Source organism: Barbus barbus (assembly GCF_936440315.1).
Source record: "Barbus barbus genome assembly, chromosome: 4".
Classification (NCBI taxonomy): Eukaryota; Metazoa; Chordata; class Actinopteri; order Cypriniformes; family Cyprinidae; genus Barbus; species Barbus barbus.
Genome location: NC_136732.1, coordinates 1,462,750 through 1,481,335, shown reverse-complemented (window position 1 = coordinate 1,481,335; position 18,586 = coordinate 1,462,750). Strand labels below are relative to the sequence as shown.

The following is an 18,586-nucleotide window of genomic DNA, read 5'->3' as shown; positions in this document are numbered from 1 at the left end:
AGGCAAAGACTGTACCATCTGCGACAGCTGAGGAAATTCAGGGTCTCACCAGCAATCCTGAAAACTTTCTATTCAGGGACCATAGAAAGTGTATTGACTCAGTGCATCTCAGTGTGGTATGGAAACAGCTCCAATCAGGACTGCAAAGCACTACAGAGAGTTGTGCGCTTAGCTGAGCGCATCTCAGGGTCTGCTCTCCCCTCTCTGCAGGACATCTACCTCAAACGCTGCAAAAATAGAGCTGTCAAAATAATCAAGGACTCAAATCACCCTGGTAACCGTCTATTCACTTTGCTTCCATCTGGTAAGCGCTTCCGTAGCCTGATGGCAAAAACTGAGAGACTTAGGAGGAGCTTCTTCCCCCAGGCCATCAGGCTCCTAAACTATAACTCTTTGTCATAACATCACTTGACTCCATGTAAATATCACCATATCAATAAGCTATTCATAATTTTTCTCTACCTCATATTGCTGCTATTATATACCCTGTACAACTTTTTTGCACATTATTTTGCACATTCCTCTTAGTACTATTTAAGTCAACAACATACTGACCTGCACATTTATATTTATATTTTTTATCTATCTTTTTATTTTATTCTTTTATTTTTTTATTTTTTTTTTCTACTTTTCTTCTCTTAATATTTGTATACTTTATAATTGCACTGTCCTTGGAGCGGACCTGACCTACATTTCACTGCTGGTTATACTCTGTATAATTGTGTATGTGACAAATAAAACTCTTGAATCTTGAATCTTCCGTTTCCGGTTGGAGAGGTTTGAAGCGGAGAAAAACGCGATTATGGCAGAGTCGACGAATTTTACCCGGTGTTTGCTGGAGTTGCCCAAATTTACAATCAATGATGTGCGAAGAATTGTATAAGGATGTGCAGTACAACGCCACAGAGCAAACTTGAGAAAGGTTTCAAGTTTTATGTGTCTTCGTATCTCTGCAATTATGAAGGTAAATTCAGCTAGCCTGAACTGAACTGCTATTATTTTTTTACGATCCGTCCAGCAGCAGGCTAATCACGTTAGTATAAATGTTTGAAATTTAATGTGTTTGTAATTTTGTCTGAAAGTGTCAGGTAAAATCAGGGCCACAAATCAGATCTCAGTGAAAGCTCACTGCTACCGCTCTATGAGGAAAGCAGAGACTCCACACCAACTGAGAGTAGGAGTAGTAGCTTAAAAGTGACGTTCAAAGTTCTGTTGGACATGTTCAGTCCAGTTCAATTTTTACTTTTCTAACGTTACCACTGTTCAGCTTGGATAACCACAGCAGTTATCTTAGCTAGTATGGATGATTATTGTACAAAATTAATAAGAATAAAAAATGTAATGCAGTTCTACGACAGATGAATAGCACTGCATTATCACTGCAAATTATAGCTGAAACAGTGGTAATGGAGATACACTGCGGCAAAGTTGGTTTCATAATCACACATTCAGAATTTTTGTCAATAGCTTTCCAACTGTGGATGCAAAAGAGTTAATATCATTGACAATGAGCTACAAAAAATTGCATTTTTTTAAAATAAAACGACTACAAGAGAAAACAAGAGTTGGAGCTGATAGTCATACTTGTTTATAATAATAATTTACTCATATGAATCATTTTGAATACACCATAAGAAAGTTATTGAGGGCAAAAATCTGAATATATGAATATGAAACTAACTTTACCGCAGTTAGATACAGGGTAGCAGAGTGTGCAGGCTTTCTAGTTAGTCTATAACACACAGGGAGTTTATTTTAAAATCTGAAGAATAATGATATGAAATGTAGTTTTACATGATGTGATGGCTACAGATGCAGAATGCTGGCTATTTCCCTTACTCGGCTACCCTTCAAACTGCTCATGTTCTACCTTGAAACTGTTGTTTGTGTATTTCAGATGACATTACGTGATTCAGAGCCAGTTGTGCTTGTTAACAGCTCCTGCTCCTGTGTGGCTGGGAGTGGGTTGTGCAACCATTTGGTTGCTTTGCTTTACCAGACAGCCCATTACTATGAATCTGGAATGTCTGTCGTCCCTCCTGTCCTATCATGCACCCAAACAGAACAGAAGTGGCATAAACCACGAACAATGGTTTGTATCAATTAAATATCTGACATAATGTTTGTTTTGCTATAGTCTTTTGCTATAGTTTTGATGGCATCTAATAAATAGGGAGTGAAGCCGGGACCGGTGGATGCCATGGTGGTAGTGAAGCCCAAGCCAGGTGCTACTTCAGCAAGTGGAATCAGGTATGCAGTCAGTGTAAACATGCATGCTATACTATACTCTGTAGCAAAATTGTTTATTGATTCCCTGATAATGTTATTCCAGATCTTCACTATACAAGGCCTACAGTGGTGAGCTGCCAGTCCCATCAACACTCGACCCTAAAGCTGTCTATGCTGACTTCAAACCAGGATCTCTTCCCCTTATCTGCACAATGAATCTCTCACCTGACAAGCCACTCATGGACTCCATTTTCGGTAAGGTACAAGCTGGCAGTATCCTATCGTATCAGCATCCACCACCTACACCTGATGGTTTTATCACCCATAAGGATGCACCCCCATTCCCAAAAGTGCCACCAGAGGGCTACCTTTTAAAGCCAACAGACTGTACATATGTCCCAACAAACCAGGAACAGCTGCATCTCCACTCACTGTCTGTGACTTTGTTGCAGTCACACCTCATTGAGGAATCAACCAGATGTCAAAGTGCAGCACCTGAGTGGCATTCACTGAGGAAAGAGAGGGTGACTGCTTCAAATTTTAGGGAGGTTAGCCATGTTAGAGGTCCAAATTCTGCAGAAAACCTAGCTGAGAGGATCATCCGAGGGACACGACAAACAACACACATGAAGAGGGGACTGGATATGGAGGCAGGTGCCTTAAAGGACTATGCAACTCTTAAAAACCTGAACTTAAGGAAATGTGGACTGGTGATTCATCCAGATGCACCTTGGCTGGGTGCGTCACCGGATGGGCTGGTATATGACCCGCTTGAGAGACCATCATTTGGCTTGGTTGAGATGAAATGCCCAAATGCACTAAACTACGTCGACTGCAGGTACCTCAGAGTTGATCATGGAACATATAAATTAAAGGAAAGCCATGCTTATTATTGGCAAGTGCAGGGGCAGTAATGGTGTGACTTTGTTGTCTGTGCCCATGATGACATGTTTGTGCAGCGCATTTACAGAGACAATTCTGTGTTAAGCTCCCTGAAACAGAGGTGTGATTTGTTTTTCTTTTTTACATATCTGCCAAAATACCTCTCTATGCACAAATAACTAAAGAGGCACAGTGCTGAGGAAATGAGGAAATTAATTGATGTATGATTTTACAAACATTTTATTTTGTCTTTTCATGTCATCAAAATGTAATTAAAATATTTGTTTCACAATTCTATATTTGTTGACAATTTAATTTCAAATCAAATTTCAAATTATATACAGTGAATAAGGACTCATTCTAAAGTTAAAACAAAAATGATTATTTTATGTGATTATACAGTAATAAAAAACATTTCTGCCTGTCTAATTCTGCTTCTTCAGCATTAGCAATTGCTTGCCCAGGCTTTAACTAAGGGCCCGTTTTGGTAGTTAACCAAGAGGCAGGCGACTGTGTACAGTTGGTTGATGCTTCCTGTGAGAGAAAGAGGTATTGCTGTACTGAATATCTTGTGCTCCTTCACCCTTCGAATGAGGCGCTCAACATGGACTCTGAGTCTTGCAATAGACTGTGTTTTCCTGACCTCTGGCCCAGACAGTTGTGCTCTCTTTGACAGGAAGGTAGGTATGTGGACTTTGCACGGCACACAGTCTTCCACAAGGAAACCCTTATCCACCATTACAGTCATTGTTGGTTTTAGAAGAGACACAATACCAGACTGCTTTAGGATCTCTCTATCACTGATGGCTCCTTCATAGAGAGATGACACGAAGGTTACAGCACCGTGAGGAGCCATCCCAATCAACCCTTTGAAAGTGCTGTGAGATTTATAGTTGGAGAATACCTCGCTTTGAAGGAGAAGAGAGTGTGGTGTTTGGCAGCGCAGTTCAGTGCAATCCAAAATCACTTGTGTATCTGAGTAAGACTGAAAAACATCTGGCATGTGAGCTTTGACAGTCTCCTCATCCATCCAAATGCCAACAGCTCCAAGCACAGTGTAGAGAAAGTTAGCCCATGTGTTGATTATGCGGCTTACAGTAGATTGGTGGATTCTGAATCTGTGGGCCAGATCCTTCTGCACCAGACCCAATGACAGATATGTCATGAACAGAAAAAACTCATCAATGGGTTGAAGAGACTGTGAAAAGAAGAAAATATTTTATTACTATTACACCATAACTGGCACAGAAAGGTTTATTGTAAAACAAAAAGATATCTTAATCACATTAAATGTTTCAGACTACATGTACCGTTGTTGCATTGACAGCATGAGGGACCTCATCTGTCCTGGCTGCAGTCCGTGCTCTTGTCACGCGCATAATCTTGCCTGTTGCTGGCTCTATCTGCCTCCAAAAGGCCATCAAGTGCGCATGAGTCGCAAACCTGTGGGACATACATTATTTCAGTAACACTTTATTTAAATGTTCCTAAATTTACAGATGTTGCATGTATTTATTATAGTAATAACTATAAATTAGGCATAATTACATGCACCTAACCCTACAGTAAGTACATGTAATTCATTAATATTACTCAGTACTTAAATGCAAAATTACACTGTAACAGGGACACAATAAAATAAAGTGTAACCCATATTTTATTTGATGGTATGTTAAGTGCCCATAGACAGTTTTAAATTGCAGATTTATTAGCATCCTATAGTCGTAATTCCCATTAATACAACATTATATTAGGAGATAGAATAAAAAGCCTAATGCCAGCGTTTACAGAATAATATACTTATCAGTGTGTAACATATGTCCTTTTGGACTTGCCGTAGACGAGAGGGATTTGCACATGTGCATTGCAGTTTACTGTTGGTCACTGCTGCAGTACGTCTGGTGAGGTGAGGTGAAATTAATGTGTTAATGAATGTTCATGGAACTTCTGAGTCAGCTTACCTTGTGTAAAACCTAATGTCATCATCGGAGGCAGCAAACCGCTCCAAACAGAACTTGGTGCTGATGGTTATCTCCTCAATTCGTTTTTGCAGCCTCGCTATTTGATCTTCATTGTGGTCCAGGGACAAATCCAGCGCAGCAGGCTCAGCACTGGAGCAGTAGTCGTGGTCCGAATATTCCACGTCCATAGAGGGGGCTTCGGTATGCAGTGTGTCTGTGTTTGGTCGCTCTACCCTTTCCCAAACTCCGGTCCGTGGGGCTGGAAGACTGAAGTTGTTCCAATGAAAAAGCAACGGGACAGTTCCATTCTTCAGACGTCTGCGGCCGGTGTAGCAGTCGATTCCGTTCCCCTTTGGAATTCCTGTTCCCCCTCGACGAAGCGTTTCTGCTTAGTGGGTTGCCAGGTCTGTGTAATATACCTGATACAAATTATTCATCAAACATTTGCACAAAGTAGCCAATTCCGCGGAAAAAAGACTGTGGATGTGGCAACACGGCAGCATGCAAATACACCAAAACACAACTGGATGTACGGAAAGCAAAAGGGGACAAAAGAGTTGGCGCTACTTTCAAATGCCTTGCTACAATGCAGCGTAATAAAATTATTCTCACGATCCCGTTAATGATCTGTGGTTTTTCTTATTCTTGCAATTGTTCCTTTGTTTTTGTCTAATGTCTGAGTTAATGCAGTTGAATTTTGCATATACAATTTAGCCTAAATTGTCGGTGCAGACATCTAAACTTGATGCCTCATATCATAGACTATATTTAATAAATTATAATATTTAATCTATCAGTCCTCTAAATGATAACTTAATGGCATATACTGAATTTGAACACTTAACATAATTGTCACAAGAAGGTCTCAATTTTGTATGTGCTCAGAATCTGTGAAGACAACACTTTTTAAAGCATACTGTATGTATAGGTGCTGGTCATAAAATTAGAATATCATGAAAAAGTTGATTTATTTCAGTAATACCATTCAAAAAGTGAAACTTGTATATTAGATTCATTCATTACACACAGACTGATATATTTCAAATGTTTATTTCCTTTAATTTTGATTATTATAACTGACAACTAATGAAAGTCCCAAATTCAGTATCTCAGAAAATTAGAATATCAATAAGACCAATGCAAAAAAAAATGATTTTTAGAAATGTTGGCCAACTGAAAAGTATGAACATGAAAAGTATGAGCATGTACAGCACTCAATATTTAGTTGGGGCTCCTTTGGCCTGGATTACTGCAGCAATGCGGCGTGGCATGGAGTCGATCAGTCTGTGACACTGCTCAGGTGTTATGAGAGCCCATGTTGCTCTGATAGTGGCCTTCAGCTCTTCTGAATTGTTGGGTCTGGCGTATTGCATCTTCCTCTTCACAATACCCCATAGGTTTTCTATGGGGTTAAGGTCAGGCGAGTTTGCTGGCCAATCAAGAACAGGGATACCATGGTCCTTAAACCAGGTACTGGTAGCTTTGGCAGTGTGTGCAGGTGCCAAGTCCTGTTGGAAAATTAAATCTGCATCTCCATAAAGTTGGTCAGCAGCAGGAAGCATGAAGTGCTCTAAAACTTCCTGGTAGATGGCTGGGTTGACCTTGGACCTCAGAAAACACAATGGACCAACACCAGCAGATGACATGTCACCCCAAACCATCAATGACTGTGGAAACTTTACACTGGACCTCAAGCAACGTGGATTATGTGCCTCTCCTCTCTTCCTCCAGACTCTGGGACCTTGATTTCCAAAGGAAATGCAAAATTTACTTTCATCAGAGAACATAACTTTGGACCACTCAGCAGCAGTCCAGTCAAGACGCTTCTGGCGCTGTCTCTTGTTCAAGAGTGGCTTGACACAAGGAATGCGACAGCTGAAACCCATGTCTTGCATACGTCTGTGCTGGTGGTTGTTGAAGCACTGACTCCAGCTGCAGTCCATTCTTTGTGAATCTACCCCACATTTTTGAATGTGTTTTGTTTCACAATCCTCTCCAGGGTGCGGTTATCCCTATTGCTTGTACACTTTTTTCTACCACATCTTGTCCTTCCCTTAATTTTTGCACTAATCCCTTATTGTGATGTCTGGGAATTTTGCATATTACCTAGGCTTTATACCCATCCAAAAAAAAGCCATTCTGCTTGACCCACTTGGAGAGTCTGACAACAAGAAGAAAAGGTGTTTGGAAAAAACAAGGTATTTAATTCGCCAATCTGATGTAGTGTTTTTGGGAAGTTGTGTATGATTGAAAGAATGGAAAAATGTGTTTGTAGAGCAATGATGAGAAAAAAGGGAATTCCAGTTTCACACTGGGTGTGTGAAAGTCTGTCTCATCCACGTCAGATGGATGCTACATCATGTGGTGTGTTTGCTTTGAAGGTGTGCGACATGGCACATATGAAATGTTCATTGAAATAGGAGGATTTGTTTAATTTCTTTAAACTTTTTTTTCAGTTTGCAGAACATATTCTGCTAAATACCAACATTGACTTCTCCAATGCACCACAAGACGTAGCCCAACTCAGACTGGAGATTGCATCAACACTGCTTGACCAATCTGGTATTTATTATTTTTACTTAACCATGAATGTTATTGATATAACGTTTGATGTGCATCACTTTCATAAGTGTTTTGAAAATTTGACCTAAAAAAAATCATACCCTGTCCATTGTACTGTACCTCAAAGATGACCTAAGTGACCTGTGTCACTTTTGTGGGGAAGCAGAAACATTTGATGACTGGGATGCAGATGATCTCTGGGTAACCAATTTATTTATTAAATTGGTGTGGTTTATTAAGGAATAAACTAGCACAACTGCTGACAATGTTACTAACATTATTATTATTTTTACAGATTTCCTGTGATGACTGTGGGCGATGGTTCCATATGGGTTGTGTTAATAATCCATCCACAGAAAAAAAATTACAAATGCTTTTCTTGCAATAAATCAAACTGAATTTTAAAACCATTGGTTTTGTAGTCTTTTATTTTTTTTTTGGAAACATTGTTACACCTTCCGCATAATTTGGCTCTTTATTTCACTCAAAATTAAGTGACATTTAAAAACATACAGACATTGTGTTTCAAATAGGCCTGCGCTACAGAGTTCTGCATAATAACCAAAGCCTCAAACATTACGCTTAAATCGGTTGTAAGTTGGGGAAAAACCTCGCTACTTAAATGCATTTTCAAGTTTCGGAGAAAAGACGGTATTTTGAACCATTTGACTTTCCGTACATCCAGATGCACTTCTTGCGCACACTAGTTCTGATCGTACGTTTGGTAACTAAGCAACTACGCAAGAATTGTAGTATGGTTGCGTAAAGGGAAACAGACATTCCGAGGGGAACAGAATCGACTGCTACACCGGCCGGCGTTTGCGGCTCGATCAGGTCTGTACTTTGGAAATGTCGGCTACACACTCTTGTCTGGTTTGTAACTGTAAAATGGTCTCGTCTTATATTAACTACCCACCTCTTCTGTATTTCCTTGTCTTTAGGAAACGTGTGGAAACTTAGAAAAGTGTTAAATTTAGCAGATGCTGTACACTGCGGCACACAGCAGTGGTGGCTAGAGGTGCTGTCCTCACGTCTTTGAAAAGATACTTTCATACGTTTAGATGTCATTTTATGTATATATATATTTGTTTATATAATATAATAAAGCAAATAAGCATCAACAATATGAGTGGAGGCTGTTTTGTCTGTTTTTGTGACTAACGTTACCGTAGTATAGCCGAAGAGTATAGAAGACAATACAAGTTATTAGAAAAAATAGTACACAGCACTCTACAATCGCCGGAACGGAAGTAATCCAGCATCCTTATATTCCACCGGAAGTACGTCATTCACCGCCGTGCATACAGCCTATTGCATTAAGGCTACACTTCAATCTGGACAGTTTGTAATGTAGGCTGCACACAAATTAATGTTAATTAAAGACCTAGGCTAGTAAATGTCTCCTGTAATGTTGAAATTAGACTAGCACTTAACCATGAACACAAATCCACACCACACAAATGGCTTTTAATTGGTTTATTTGGTTAGCAAACATGTAACTACAATTAAGTTCTTTCCATCGATCAATTTCTCACTTTCACATTTCAAATATTTCATGAGGTTAACTTATACTCTACTTGTGGTCAGTCCGCTCAAGATCAACCAGCTAGTTTCAAACATGCTGTGGTTCACCCTCTGCTTGAGAAACCTCATCTTGATCCATCTATCTTCAGTAATTTCAGACCTATTTCCAAATTTCCTTTTATCACAAAACTAGTTGTTTTCAGTCAGTTGGATTCCTACATCAGTATGTCCAATGTTTTGGATACTTGCCAGTCGGGTTTTAGACAACTGCACAGCACGGAAACTGCATTGTTGAAGGTTAGCAATGACCTTTTGCAAGTTCTAGATACTGGTTCATATGCATTATTTGCCCCATTTGTATCTGCAAGGCGTCCGTTGCACATTTTCTCTATGTGTTAACGCCAGTAATTACGACTGTCGAATGTCTGACTTGACTCTTGGTAATGTATTTTACGCCCCGCCCCCAAACATATGATTCAACTATCAGTCGAAAATTCCGATTCGACTGAAAATCCTTAGTCGGGGACACCCCTAGTATTCTGTTACATAGGTTGGAAAAGTTGGTGGGTATTCATGGTGTTGCTCTGCAGTGGTTGGCCTGTTATCTCAAAGAAAAGCTACTTTTCCAACCCCATATATCACAGATCTGCATTTAAAAGTGAGCAAGCTATATTCATGGACACTATTGTTGCAGTGGAAGTTTTCTGTATTTATATTTCTGCAACTTTGGTGTGAACTGAAGTGAATAAGTAGACATTCTGCTTGTTTTATTGAATGAGTCTGAGTTCATCACACAGACACATTATTACATCAAAACTATTGAGTGAAAAACCGAACCGAATTCGACTGAACTGAATAATTTAACCGGTTGATTCATTCAGAAATGAAACACCTTCATGTTGCTCAGAGACGCAGAACAGTGCTGTGGCTGTGTTTGGAATCATTTTTGTTGTAGAAATAGAGCAAAAGCATCAAATATGGTGTCTAAAATGTAAGACTCTTGATTAACTTGATTAAAAAAATTCAACAACACATTTGTAATCATGCTGATTTTTCAGTTTTGTGTGTTATTGATTCACTATATAAAATTATATAAATATATACATTTTCTGCCACCATATCTTGAATTTTGTGATTATTCTAAATGCATTTGAATAGACTGAATCATGCAGTGAAGGAACGCACTGTAAATGCACACATGCACTGTTTAACCTACTAGCCTTCATCATAATGTATGTGTGCGCTCTGTAGATGTTTTGTGTGATTTTTGATATACTCATTTATGTAAAATCGCACATCATAAAAACAACTATTACGATATGATCACAGACGATATTTATCACACTCCCCTAGTACCACGTCACATTGGAAAGACTGAGTGAGTTTGCAGAATGCTCAGGCCAGACCACAGTAGATGCCGAGTCACTTTTGCAAAAAATACAGACCAAGAGGTTCATCTTTCTCCTTTTTGCATTTTCTAAGCTGTTCAGTGCAAGTGATTTCTGCTACTGACTGTGTCCATGTGATTGAGGGCCTAAAATAAACTTTTGCTAGGTTTAGATATAACTCAGACAGGGAATTTGAGCGAACCATGAAAAATAAAAAAACGATGTGCACAACTGTGATGTAGTGGGTGCATGACACGTAACAGAAAATGACCTGCCAGGCTCTCCGACTCTCATGTGACCTCTACAGTGGGCAGGAGTGACCTGGATTCGCAATCCTTGTGGATTTTCATTCTTAATAGACAGCTGATGGAACTTCGGCCAGTCTATTCTGTAATGTTAGTGATACGCTAGTGATAATCTGGCAATAAATGTGGCACACCCAGTTTTTCTGATGCACACCCAGAGTCTCTTTTCTGGCTACACTAGTGGTATGCAAGGAGAGGATTTCAAGTCTTAACCTGTGCTGACATTCTTTTGAATCGTTGATCACACTATTTTCCTTTCTTGCCAATTCATCATATATGTGTATTAATTACAGCTGACTCTCCAGGTAATCTGTAAAACACTTTATGATAAGTTTCATTAATAAATCATTAACAAACATTATATAATGCTTAACAGTAGAGCTGCACCGATCAACCGGCCAGGGACCAGAATTAGCCGGTTTCCGTATCATCGGCCCGGACCAGTGACCAGCGGTCAGTCTGCCGATTCCGAGCCGGTCTGTTTTGATGTCACACTTACGGTGACTGATCATGTATTTATGTTGAGCCAGATGAGTGTTTGAGAGACTCAAAGCAATAAAAAAAATCTAAGAAAGCAAATGAGCGCAACAGCTCACAAAGTTATATATGCATTCTGCAGTAGTTAAAAAATAAATGTATAATATGTGATTTAGGTACGCGCAACATTGCACGAACAAAATGTTTCAACACCAATGCAATTTTATACAATATAGTTCAATAAATAAGAAGTTAAAATTAAGTGACTTACATTTTAGACACAATATTGACTGTTTCTGCTCAATTTCGCTGATGAAAATAGCTCCAATCAAAGTCACAGCAGAACCGTTTTGTGTCTGGGAGTGTTACGTCCCGTATTGTTCTGGGAAGGATGTATTCACTCTCACCTCACAGGACCTATGATTAGACCATGCTTCGTCAGTAATCAATTCTACGAGACGCTTTGAGGAACAATCAGACGTTAGTGGGCACGTATAAAGACCTGGATGTGTTTGCTTTTCATTTGTTTGCTCTCCCATGTTTGCTCCTGTTTTTTTACTTGAGTTATTGTGTGTTTGAGTTTTCTCTTATGAAACGTTACTGTTCATTGGCTGTTTAACTGCGTTTACGCTGTGACTCGAGTCCTTCTTCAACACATAGTGATGGGACCAGCTCAGCATGTCACGTGACTTGCATCTTACTACACGCAGGGTAAAGTTGTCTAAACACTACTTATCTCTCTCTCTGCCTGTTGTTGTTTCTTTGTCCCAGACCTGCCCTTACTTGTCTCTCGAGCTCTGTCGTTCCAGACTGCAGCATCCTGTGTTTTTCTTTCTTTCATCTCTTTCTCTTTTTTCCCCCCCAGCTAATTTCATTTTTCACTTCCTACTCATTTTCTAAAGACAGCCTCCCTCTGTTCCTGCGCTCCGCTCGATGACGGAGGATCATGGGCCGGTGTTCAGTCTCTGCCATCTGTTTATGTGATAAGTTTATTCTATAACTAGTATTAATAGAAAGAGTTCATTTTAATCTGTAGGGTTCGGTAAAGGGCTTTCTTATTTCATCAGTGTGTCATAGTTCAGTGTGAAAGGTCCTTAATGATAGTTTATAGAGTTTTTCTGCGTTTGATCAGTAGTTCAGTGTGAAGACTTTCATCAGTAGTTTGATGTGAAGTTTAGTGAGATTTGATGTTACGGTTCAGTGAAGTGTATCAACTGATAATTGTGAGATTCTGGTAAAAACATTAATCGGGTTATAGTAAACGCTAGAAAGAGTTTTTGAATAAATGATGTATCCAAACCCTGAAAAGTTCTGCTGTCACCTGTGATTGTGTACTGATCCTCACGTGTGTTGTATTTAGTCGTTCAGATCCTCGCTCACTCGTTCTGCTGTCCGTTTCTGTCTAATCAATTATGATCTGATTGTTGGTCAATTTTACCGCGTCACAAAATATTCCAGATCATTTACTTGATGCTAGAAGCTTAGAGCTGGACGGTAATATAGTTACATTATGTTATGATATAAACAATCACACAAGAGATTTGTATAGTATATATGTGTCCATAACTTTACATGAGTCAACTGTATTTAGACACAGATACACCTAAATATCTGACTTTATATATCGAGCTGTGTGATAATATAGTTAGATTTTGCAGTAATGTATATAATCACGCAGCTGAGATTTGCTGTCTGCTGAGTGTTTGGAGATGATTTTGTAGTGTGTTTGCATTGACAGACGGTAATCATGGGAAAATGAAATCAGATCTCATGTCGTTTACTCGTCATCTGTCGCTCTGTGTGTTGATTTCAGATCTGTTCAGAGTAAAGCGGCGTTAAATCTGGAGGAAGTTTATGAGGTGACTAATGAGTAAATCAGTTTTGATTATTCGATGTCCATACTTCGTATTTAGGGCTGTCCTCGACTAAGGATTTTTCTGGTCGACTAGTAGTCGTTCATGTTAAGCATTAGTCGACTAATCGCAAGTTTATTAATAAACTATTTACATCATTATAATGAGCCTTTAACCCTTTAGAACCTAAAGCTAAAATAGGCCTTTTTCACTCATTTTGGTTTTTGAGTATAACATTATAACACAATGTGGTATCTTCAAGTGCAAGGTGTCAAATTACTGGCTTTCAAGAAATAACAGTTTTTGTACATTATTGTGAGTGCTGAGTTTGTAAATAGAATTTAAATAGACAAAAAAAAAATAAAACGGGAAGAAATTTTACTGCTTTTTATTTAGAAAAAAATCTGAAAACTCGTGAACGAAAGAATCTAATGCCTCAATCTTGAAAAAGGAAATATAATATATATATACAAGTCTCTTTGGAACACTGGAATGCACAGTTTTTACTCAGGAGCCATTTTTTTACCCCAGTTCTCAAGGCGTTTTTGGATCCTTAAATCCAGTCATTTAAATGTAGTGCTTTCTGAAGCAGTTCCTGTCTAACTGCAAGCATAGTCCCACATCACATTCCTGGCACTTCCATGGGGTGCTCCTTTTGCATCGTATGCAGCGACGCCGACCCATGCTGGCCCTCTGTGAGAGGTGTGTCCTTCACAGGAACAGGCAGACGGGGGAAGTCGTGGCCTAATGGTTAGAGAGTCGGACTCGTAATCGAAAGGTTGCGAGTTCGAGCCCCCGGCCGGCAGGAATTGTAGGTGGGGGGAGGGAACGTCCAGCGCTCTCTCCACCCTCAATACCACGACTGAGGTGAGCAAGGCACCGAACCCCCAATTGCTCCCCGGGCGCCGCAGCATGGCTGCCCACTGCTCCGGGTGTGTGTTCACGGTGTGTGTGTGTGTGTGTGTGTGTGTGTGTGTGGATTTGTTCACTACTCACTGCTGTGTGTGTGCACTTGGATGGGTTAAAGGCAGAGCACCAATTTCGAGTATGGGCCACCATACTTGACAATACGTCACGACTTTACTTTTTTACGACTTTACAGATGACCGCACCTCTCTTTGGGGCTGCCATCCAGGGGAATGCCGGTGAGCTGAGCAGCTAGCAGCTCCTGAAAGTTTTGCCGTGCCATGTGCTTGTCACTCAGGTCTTTGTGTAAAATGAAGCTGTTGGTCACTGCAATGTCCAGGAAGTGCTGGAAAATTATCATGTACCACTGAATTTGTTCCGAGCATCTTGTCAGAGGTGTCAACTCCCCCCATGTACTTATTGTACTCCTGAACTGCTGTTGGCCTGGGAACAGGGACCCTCTCTTTTCACCCATCCTCTGTCATCTGCCACCTTAGCACGGTCTCCCCGCTGTACACTGTGTGGACAGTTGTGCACATGGAGACCTCCCTTGTGTCCATCCACTTCACAAACCAAAGGACATCATCTCTGATCCAGCGAATGGAGCCTCTTGGTGACCTTTTGTTCAGGGCATTTTGTTTGGTTGAAGGAACACCACCTCTTCCTTCTCGATAAGTTCCACGTGCACATGTTCAGATGTCGAAAGAGGAGAGGGCTTGTGTAGAAATTGTCACAGTAAATCACAAAGCCTGACCCCAGGTAGTCTCGGTTCAACAATGATGTGACAACATCAAAAAACAGGCCTTTCCCAGATAAAAATTTTGACTTCCCAGTGTAGATTGTGAAGTCAATGGTGTAGCCGTTGACATTAGCTAATAAAAAAAGTTTTATGCCCCACTTAGTAGGCTTGGCCTTCATATATTGTTTGAAGGATATCCTTCAGTCATCCTCTCATCAACAGAAATGTGCTGTCTAGGGTGTTAAATAGACATGCACCTGTTCCTCATAATGTCCAAGAGTCATATTCCTCTGTGCCCCTTTTCTTGTCATTCTCTGCATCTTCCATTGGTTCACTGATGTGTAGATTGAAGGAGATTGCTAAGAAACGATCTCTGGACATCACAGTAACAGGAAAGGTAACATGAAACAAAGTCTTCTTCCTGCAGATCCATCACACCCGTGTAGAGAAGTAGACCCATGTACTTCATTTCTTCAGGGTATACATCAGCCTGTGTAAATTTCTCACCGCATTCTTGTTTGTGTTTGCACACACGATGTTTATGACCTCTTCGTCAAAATATTGACTGGAAATATCAAGTGGAGACATTTTTCCAAATGTGAGTGGAGGCTGCACTCCAGGTATTCTTTCAGGAATAATCCTTGGAATATTGGGCACTTTATCAGGATCTGCCGATGTTGTGCAGAGCACTTTTTTTGCTTTTTACCCTTAAACGCTCTTTGATATTTTTTATACTTTTTTTTTTTTTAACTAGGTCTTTGAAGAGGTCATATGGCATATTTGCCTTAGTTAACCGGTACAGCCTGGTGACTGCATTTGACTTAGTGATTGCCAGTTGACGAGCTGAAAAAATAGCCCAGGGCTCAATGCTAAGGATTTTTTCAGTGCTTAAAATTATTACTTGCCCTCTTAATATTTTCACTAGCCTTGCCACAAAAAAAAATAAAATAGTTGCTTTTATCAATTTAGATTTTTGTATTCTAATAAATAAACTTAACACCAATATTTTAGATACCAATAAAATTTTACAATTCTTGATTTCAATGTTCAATAGTTTTTCTCGATTGCTTAAACACATTTCTTGAAACTATGCCTCATATTCTCAAAAGAGTAAACACGAATCCATAACTTCTAACTCAATTCCTCAAACTTCCTATATTCAGGTCAAAATGAAGCTCTCCACTCAAAACAACTCAATCTTGCTGAAAAACCAAACCTTGCTCGAAAACACACACACTATAACACAGTTTTACACACTGATGAGATAAATTCAGAACAATACTACAAAAACCGATAATAAGCGTTGCTTGTGGTACTCCCCAAATGTTTTATTCCTCAATTTAATGTAGAGTACAGTACAATACAGCAAACAACAAAAATAATTATTCTGCCCCAGTATCCCGTCTTTGGTCTGGGACAGGCCAGAGAACCTCTTCAACATCACAGGCGATACAGCGGCTATACATATACATGCTTTCCAATTGAAGGTTCATGAGATGCACCTTTGAGCTATTTCAGAGAACTGGTTCTTCATTGGTGATCTATATTCTCTTCATTAGTGAAAGTCAAGATTCACTTGAACAATTCATGGCAAATTTATATAAAGTCTGATAGAAATGTGTAGAAAATATGCTTGACAGACTAGATCAACCATTTTGCATTTACCGTAATGATTTATACGATGAACTAATGGCTTGAGGTTTTGAGGGGTAAGTCTATAGTACAGAGAACTATATAATACATCTTGAACAACATGACAATAGTAACTGATAATGTAGGAAACCACAGAGAAATGTACATAATCAGTTGCATGAAAGTACCAAAGCAATCACAACTTGTTCAAAAGAATGAGAAACTTTTTATGATGTGCACAAGTGACTCGATGATGTGGAGGTTGAACAAGTAGTTTTGAGAATTTCATTTCTGATCTGAGAAATGCACCAAAGCCTCTGAGAAACACTGTAAGCTGACTTTGGCCCTTTTATCTATCCATCGAAGGTTCTGATTGGTGTGTGATACATTTTGACTCCTAGTGTTTCCACTTGGGTAACTGTGTGCTAATTGAGCTCAAACTGTGCAGACTTGAGTGAACAATATTGAATGCTGGAGCTTTCTAAATGAGCACATGGTGTAAGCGCTGAGAAATGAAGGATTTGTGTAGAGTTTTGCAGGAACAGTTCACCAAATCTGACTCATGGGTCAAAGCAGGGGATAGTGTTTATAGTTCGGCAAAATGGGTATGCTTTTTAAAAAACGTCATTATGGTTTTGAAATTTTAGTTCAAAAGCCTGGTTATAGTGTTTTAGCAATCGGGAAATACTGTAATACCACAGCAAAAAAAAACACAAGCCTAACTAATATAAAGTGCAAACATTATTAAAGATAAGTGACAGCCAGTAAATAAGAACATATGAAAAAATTGCAAGTAATAACACAATTAAATATATAGTACAAAGATAGAAATGACATTTTGCTTCAGTTTTTATGTTTGTAGGTATTCAGGTACAGAAATTGAATAATTACTTATAAAATAACATTTGCATATTCTTGTGGAAACATCTGTTGTTTCATCAACCTCTAGGCCAGGCCTATTCAAATGGTGGCCCGTGGGCCAAATCTGGCCCCTCCATCAAGTCAGACCGGCCCTCTGTTTAAAAAAATAAGCATTAGCATACAAGACACTCTGAAGCCCCGACCCTGGGGGACACGTTGCAGATTCACCTTTCAGCCACAGCGTTTGCCTTTTTAAACCGGAATTCAACATTTTAATCTTTGCAGGAATGCAACACTTTTTTTTGCCAAATTTGATTTTCCACTCCACTTTTTGAAAACCGTTAAAAATTCTTTATCAGTTGGCACATTTAGATTAAATACACCACTCTCATGAATGGGGGGGGGTAAATTATATTTATTATAAAATAATAACATAAAATAAAAAATAAAATAAATTCAGCAGATTATGATCTGCCCGTGACATTAACTGCCCATCATTGGTGTTTAATTGAGAACATAGTGTCTATTCTTTACCCATTGAACAACTAACAAGGGAGATGAGTGCATCTGAAGCATCTGCAGTGGAATTACATCAACTGTTGCACTAAAGTGACTACTGAGCAAGGACCTTGAAACTGACCAAGGAGTAAAAACCACACAAGAAGCCGTGGCCTAATGGATAGAGAGTCTGACTTGTAACCCAAATGTTGTGAGTTTGTGTCTTGGGTGTGTTCACGGTGTGTGTGTGTGTGTGTGCACTTAGGATGGGTTAAATGCAGAGCACAAATTAAGTAACCATACTTGGCCACATGTCACTTCACTTTCACTTTAAAAAAAACACTTCTAGATACAGTGACAAAGCATTTTGCAAAAATTGACTCAGAACCTCTTTATTGTAATGCAACACTGATAGCCAAAGATACAAAGGTAACTACTTGGACAAGGAATAAAAGCAGGGAGTACGCATGATGCTGCAAGCACAGCTGGATGAGCAATGGAAATGGTGGAAAAGACGTAGTGTGCCCCCCTTAGGACAACCTGATAGCCAAAAAGTCAAGCAAGGAAAATGAACAGGCACCCAGACTGTTTGACATGTTCGGAGGAAAATATTTCACATGTATTTAGGATTACCTCACAGAAATCCCAATTGAAAGAAATGAGAATCCTCTTCAATACTGGGGTGTCAATCAAGGTCGCTTTCCGTCTCTTGTGCAAACGGCACGCAAGTATTTGTGTGTAACGTGCACAAGCACCGACAGTGAGCAAA

General features: G+C 39.5%; 1 protein-coding gene across 1 annotated transcript; it reads right to left on the bottom strand.

Annotated features, from left to right (window-relative positions):
- Positions 1-3,308: 3,308 nt before the first annotated feature.
- On the bottom strand, positions 3,309-5,597 carry LOC306866919 (uncharacterized protein). The gene is made up of 3 exons (XM_079412365.1): positions 5,073-5,597; positions 4,422-4,554; positions 3,309-4,309 (listed from the first exon to the last, which is right to left on the bottom strand). The coding sequence occupies exons 1-3, from the start codon at positions 5,258-5,260 to the stop codon at positions 3,557-3,559; spliced, it is 1,074 nt and encodes a 357-aa protein (XP_079268491.1). The 5' UTR covers positions 5,261-5,597; the 3' UTR covers positions 3,309-3,556.
- Between the last annotated feature and the right edge of the window lie 12,989 nt (positions 5,598-18,586).

Excerpts from the sequence above, each read along its gene's own strand:
- LOC306866919 (XM_079412365.1), bottom strand. The coding sequence starts at position 5,260 with ATGGACGTGGAATATTCGGACCACGACTACTGCTCCAGTGCTGAGCCT. Across the intron at positions 4,555-5,072 it reads GACATTAGGTTTTACACAAG|GTTTGCGACTCATGCGCACT; the intron begins GTAAGCTGACTC and ends TATGTCCCACAG. Across the intron at positions 4,310-4,421 it reads ATGCTGTCAATGCAACAACG|TCTCTTCAACCCATTGATGA; the intron begins GTACATGTAGTC and ends TTCTTTTCACAG.